At 40.3% G+C, this 6,505-nt stretch overlaps 1 protein-coding gene across 1 annotated transcript; it reads left to right on the top strand.

Moving 5' to 3' along the window:
- The first annotated feature begins 4,906 nt into the window (after positions 1-4,906).
- On the top strand, positions 4,907-6,129 carry LOC131656171 (uncharacterized). The gene is made up of 2 exons (XM_058925930.1): positions 4,907-6,059; positions 6,101-6,129. The coding sequence occupies exons 1-2, from the start codon at positions 4,907-4,909 to the stop codon at positions 6,127-6,129; spliced, it is 1,182 nt and encodes a 393-aa protein (XP_058781913.1).
- The last annotated feature ends 376 nt before the right edge of the window (positions 6,130-6,505 follow it).

Below are 6,505 nucleotides of genomic sequence, written 5' to 3'. Positions count from 1 at the left end.
GGCTTTCTAGTATAGTTTTTATAGTTTTATTTTTCAACGGTTTTGTTTGTGTTTAGTTTCAAACTTTGGCCCGTTCGCTTGCGGTAGCATTTGGTAATTCTCCAACTTTGATTGATTCAACAAGTCGGTTGTGCGGTAATGATTGATCGACTTTGTACATAACAAGGTACTCGTTTATCGCTTTCTATAGCATAGCATGTTTAGGAGACTTTTCATTTGTATAATTTTCATACTATTCATTCTTTTTGCATAACTTGCTCATGACTTGAATCACAATTAGTTTCCCCTTTTTACCATAAATGTGAGGTGGCTTTCCATTGTATATATATGCGAGAGACCGACAATTCTTGTTTTAACTAGATATTATTATGTTTAATCTTTCGTCTGTATTGATTTTGTGAATGCACGAAAGTGATCAAGGCACTTGTTTGATTTTGAGCACAACTACCATAAGCCAAATGTCATTTTACCTTGGGAGTGTGTGACCATTTGTAACCCCTTTTGAGCCTTTTTGTCAATCTCCATACTGTTTTTACTTAATGCTTATTGTCATACCCCAAATTTGTCCTACCCTTTAACTTCTAACTGGCTTAGGCTTTGCATTCATGTACATACATCACTTAGGTCATAATCCATACCCATGCATTCATATCATAGGTGTTATTCAAGGGCCAGCAAGAAAAAGCTCCATTGCAAAGAAGTATGATCAAAGAACGAGAAGACTGAGGTATAATCATGTGGCTCTATATTCATTGAAGTCCTCCTGGATTGGGGTGTCTCTCTGCTTCAAATCAGGGCATTGACTAGAGGGTACAAGCTTGCAAATCATCTGGTTCTTTAAATCAGGGTTTCTTTGACCAAAGTCAATTAGTTGACTTTCTGGTCAACATTTAATCAGAAGTGGCTTCTATGTGTGGAAAACTTCTCATACTGACTGTGTGGACGTGTTTGTTTGACTGGATGTGAGTGGAAGAGATTTAATCGGGAATTTCATCAATAGTCGGAAAAATCGGAACAGTTGACTTTTGGGTCAAAATCGGGAAAATTATTCAAATACTGACTTTTGGTGGAAAATTAATCAAGAAAAGTCGAAGAACGGATAAAATCGGGAGTTCGGCAAAAAGTTGGGAAAAATAGAAAAAAGACATTCCAACACTTAGAAAAATTTTTGATATCTTAAATCTTGTTGAGCAGTCCACTTCAGCACCAGATTACACGTGGCAAACGACATTTTCCGGAAAAGTTTCTAACATCAAAGTTGTTCCTCTCATGGAGGAGAACAATTTTGTAGTTGGACACTTTTTCATTTGAAGCTTGTATAAAGAGTTAGAGTGGTGTGAAGTTGCTGGAAACTCATTTGAATCAAGTCACATTCCAGGTCACCAGTCAGGTCATGACCTGGCATTTTCACAAACACATGGCATGCCAAATCTCCAGTCATTTTTAGAGCTGTACAGAAGTGATATGAACGCAAACTTGGTATCATTCTCTTCTTTGCCATGTCATCTATCCATAGAAACAAGAATTGGGACAATTGAGCAAATATTGAGTGAGATACAAGCCTTCAAAGTGGTGCCCCAACCCTGACCAAATCCTGCAGGCAGCCATGACACAGAATTCTGGGCACGCAACGCATTTCAGCGAACACGTGGTGGGCCAAATGTCAAGGTCTCTTTCTTCCTCCACAAGTCTCTATCTTAAACAAGCCCAGTTCTAAACTATTCTTTGCCATGTCCTCTATCCAATGAGACCAATATCACTGATTTTGGACATGTATTGATCGAGATAGAGAGGCTCAAAGTACCACCCTCGCAGAGTCGCAATCTGGCCATACGCGTGGGACAGCATGCTGCTGGGCGTGTGCAGTGGAAATTGCATGAGTTCAGGGCCATTTTTCTCATACTTCTAAGCCTTATTTTGAGATATTTTCAACACCAATCTTGTTCTATCCCATGCCCTCTTTGATATGGCACCATTCTTGCACCATTTAACAACCCATGGTTTGAGATATAAGTGTTCAAAGTAAGCACCACAGCATGAAGAAAAAAACAAAACAACACACAATTGCACTACACACACATTAAAGTCCCACATTGGAAAAATAGAAAAAGTTGTGCTGCAAGTCCCACATTGGAAAAATGGAAAAAGAAGCATTGCAAACTAGTCCAAGTCCCACATTCAAGGATTGTGAATCACAAACCAATGGTTGGCCATATAAATAGAAACTCGTACATCAACCATTTCTCACTTCCACTCTTCACTATATCACCACATAACTCTCCCTCTCTCTCCCTCTCTCTCCCTCTCTCTCTCCCTCTCTCTCTCTCTCTCTCTCTCTCTCTCTCTCTCTCTCTCTCTCTCTCTCTCTCTCTCTCTTTCTCCATCTACTCTCTTTCTCTCTACACTCATTCTTCCTCCTCTCCATTCGTTTTCTCCACTGCTTCAAAACCGCTCCCGCCATACGGCAACCATCACACCGCAGCTACACCCGCACCACTACTGCGACACTCTCCTCACAGCGGCTGCACCGACGACACCCTCACCTCCACGGCATCATCTTCCTCTCAGCAAGCTCACTCCTCCGTCGAAGGTAACGTTTTATTGATCCGTTGCGAGTTTCACTCTCACATGCATGACTGTTTACTTTAGCTATTATGAATATGCATGTTGTGACAATTGGTAACCGAATAACATGTTATTATCATGCTGCATAATGATTGTTCAAGAATGGTGATGAGGGTATGCGAAGCACTGTAGAATTGTCGCTTAGTTTTCTCGTAGCGGTGATTTCCGAATGGTAGTGGAGCATCACATTAACATCACGCTGCATTATTGGGTGGGAGCTTTTTGCATGACCAATTTTCCATACTGTGTGAATGAATAATGCATGCTGGTTGAAAAATGAATTAAGCAAGAGTGAGGCAATAATAAAAATAGTTTGTTAAACTTCTTTTGATTAATTAATTGTTTTTTTTCCATTGAACAAAAACAACAAAATATTTTTTTCTACTAATTAGTTTTTTTCTAAAACTCTTTTAATTGATTTTTTTTAATTAGTATTTTTTTAGAACTTTTGATAGACTTTAACATACAAAAAACCATAAACCAAATAATTTGTTTTCTTAGTTTAATTCAAATTAGTATCTCTTGCATGAAATAAAAATGAGATAGTTCATGAATATATTTTCATAAGTAGTTTGGATTTAATTCTTTTCCTTTGTGAATATTTTTCATGTATGTGAAATGTCAAGTATACCCTTTAATATTGCTTTCATCCATTTAATTGTTTTTTCTCCCTCATTTTCCTTTTAGAATATCTTACAACATAGAATTAGAAATAGGCTAGTCTCCCCCTTTCATTCTTTTTTCTTTCACAACCATAAAACATTAATAAATACTTGAATAAAATCCCCTAAAAAAAAACACCAACCAAAAACACTTCAAAAAACCTAATAAATGTTCAGACTTAAAACAAAAGTGAGGAAGTAATGCGAGACCTTGTAGTAGGTTCTCGTCATCATGAAATTACCCTAAAAGACACAAACCAATCATTTCTTTTTCTTTTGCCTGCTTGGCACCTAAGGGCACCGTTATCTCCGCTCCATTGCATCCTAGGTCGATCCCTTATGCAAGAGCGCGAGCGTTAACTCCGCCCAACTAAAAAACACAAAAACAAACAGAAAATCGTGAGCCGAGCTACGGTAACTCTGATTCCTGAAAATGATACGTAGGCAGCGGGGTAGGGCCCGTGCGAGTACAATTCTTTATTTTCCCTACATTTTGCATTCATTCGCATGTAGACATAGACATAGTTAGACACCCTTTAGATAGAAACAAACATAGGTGGATACCATCGAGTACGATGGGCGTGAGGGGTGCTAGTACCTTCCCCTTGCGTAACCGACTCCCGTACCTTGATTCTCTGATCGCAAGACCCTGTTCCTTCCTTTGTTAGGTTTTCTGATATTCCTTTCCCTTATGGGATAAATATATTGGTGGCGACTCTGTTCATTTTTCGCGAGCGTGCGACAGCTGGCGACTCTGCTGGGGATGTTGCTAGACCTGTTGCTGGTCCATCCTTAGTGAGTCGATCCTAGCTTGCGTTTGTTTGTTTATTTACTGGGTGTTTATTTGTTTTATGTCTATATCTTGTATATATGTTTGCATGTTTATTTTCTGCTTGCATATCATGTTTATTTCTGTTTGCACATCATGCATATGGATTATATTCTGTGTTCCTTGGGGTCTTCTGTTCTGTTTTGCAGGTGGGGGGTTTTTGAGGTAAAAGGCCCACTACCCAGGCCAAGTGACACCTAGGATTAGCGTGGATGCTCATGTTGGCTCCCGTAGCTCTTGCTACGATCGAGTTGATGTGGGGTACCACAACTGGGCGAGGTTCTTTCATGGAACACTGTGTCTGGCACTCTTGTTGCCTCAAACACTTTGTACCCCATGGGAACTATAGACCCCAGTGACCATTAGGGACCACCTGTCCGTGTCTAGAATTCATACCCGTGAGTTTTGGGGAGGGACAGGATACCAGCCTTCATCATATCCGGATTTCCATTTTGCAATCTGAAGTCAAAATTTTGAACCTGTTACAATCAGTATTACCCAGACGTTCAGAGCTGCGAGGGACATTCAGTCTCTCACCACATCATGCACATGACACATCATGCTATTGCATCCACCTCACTTCATTCGTGGAGAAGCCTAAAATCTATTTCTAAAGAGAAAAGAAAAAGAATATATACATACCTTTTTGCAAAAAAAAAAAAGAAAGAAAAAAGAAAAGGAATAATGAAAAGATTTTAGGATTCTCCCAATGAAATGCATTCCACCATATCATTTAACATGCATGTTCATTTATTTTCAGGAACTTTTTGGCTTTGTCTCCGACTAACACATGGCTCCACCACTGAAGACTGGCAAGCGCAATTACTCTTATTCTTTTGTGAATCCTAATCTGAAGTCTGTTGAGTGTTTGGCAAAGAAGATCACACCGGATGAGTCAACCAATTTCCGAGAAAAATATGGGTACATTCTGAGCCTCCTCAAGATGCCATTCACCAAGGATGAGCAAGAGGGAGTTCACACTTTGCTTCAGTTCTATCATCCTTCCCTCCGTTGTTTCGCATTCACTGATTATCTTTTGGCTCCTACCTTGGAAGAGTATTCGTCATTCCTTGGCATTCCTGTTGGGAAAGAGGTACCTTATTATAGCGCCATGAAGGCCCCTGATTCCATTGAAATTGCTAAGGCTCTTTATTTGAGCAAGTCAGTCGTGGAGGCAAGTCTCACCAAGAAAGGAGGTTGTCATGGTTTTCGTATGGAGTTCCTGGTTAAAAGAGGTTGTGATGCTGCTGAAGCCAAAGAATGGGACACTTTTAGAGCTATTCTGGCTCTAAGTATCTATGGTATTGTGATGTTCGCAAATGTACCTGACTTTGTTGATATGAATGCCATCCACATATTCATTCTGCAGAACCCCATTCCTACGCTTCTGGGGGATGTTTATCATTCCGTTCATCATCGTAATGAGCAGAAAGGAGGTTTGGTTAGATTCTGTGCTCCGCTGCTATACCGTTGGTTCAGATCACATTTGCCGGAACGTGGAGCTTTTGTTGATAGTAGGTACACATCCAGATGGGCTGATAGAATTATGGGGCTTAGAGCTAAGGACATTGTCTGGTACAACCGATCCTTGGACCATATGGAAGTTGTTATGAGTTGTGGGAAATTCAAGAATGTGCCTCTCATGGGCATCAGAGGTGGGATCAACTATAATCCTATCCTGGCTAGAAGAACATATGGATACGCTTTCATTAGTCCTCCTGAACAAGCAGAGATTGCTGAGAATATTTACTATCATTCAGCCACCAATGTTGGGCAAATGGCAGAAGCTGCGCAAGCCTGGAAGAGTATTTGCTGGAGAGATAAGAAGCATTTTAGTCAAAGAGACTGTGCGACTTATAAAGACTATACTGAGTGGGTTGAAGTTGTGGCCAACACCCAAGGGATGCCCTTCCCTCCAAAAGATCCTTTGTATCCTCCTGCTGGTGTACAACCCAACATTGTCTCCATGCCTTGTTATAATCAGACTGTGGAGCAGAATCGGAAATTGACTGAACAAATGGAGACGATGCAAGTTAAGATGAATACTGATAGGCAAGAGAAGCTTTCTGCCCTTCATAAGTTGAAAATGAGAGAAATAGAGCTTGAAGAATTGTATGCTAGAGGAAGTACTTCTCAGAAAAGGTCAAGGGTGACCATAGACTCTAAATCTGCTAAATCTCAAGAGAGGGAGATCAAAGAGCATTATGAGGATCAGTTGGCGGAATTGACAAAGAGGCTCCAAATCCAAACTGATATAGCCAAATCAGAGAAAGCCCGTCGAAAGAAAGCAGACAAGCTCCTTATGGAACGTCAAGCAAGGATTGAGGGGTGTTATGAAGAGATTCGCAAGTTGAAGGGTCGAGTAGAGGAAAAGGGGCAAAGTGATACT

This window comes from Vicia villosa, linkage group LG3 (genome assembly GCF_029867415.1).
Source record: "Vicia villosa cultivar HV-30 ecotype Madison, WI linkage group LG3, Vvil1.0, whole genome shotgun sequence".
NCBI lineage: Eukaryota > Viridiplantae > Streptophyta > Magnoliopsida > Fabales > Fabaceae > Vicia > Vicia villosa.
The sequence above is the reverse complement of the archived record's forward strand: the minus strand, read 5'-3'. Positions and strand labels throughout refer to the sequence as shown.

Coding starts and splice junctions, on each gene's coding strand:
- LOC131656171 (XM_058925930.1), top strand. CDS start 4,907: ATGGCTCCACCACTGAAGACTGGCAAGCGCAATTACTCTTATTCTTTT. Junction 6,060..6,100: donor TCCTTTGTATCCTCCTGCTG/GTGTACAACCCA, acceptor TGTTATAATCAG/ACTGTGGAGCAGAATCGGAA.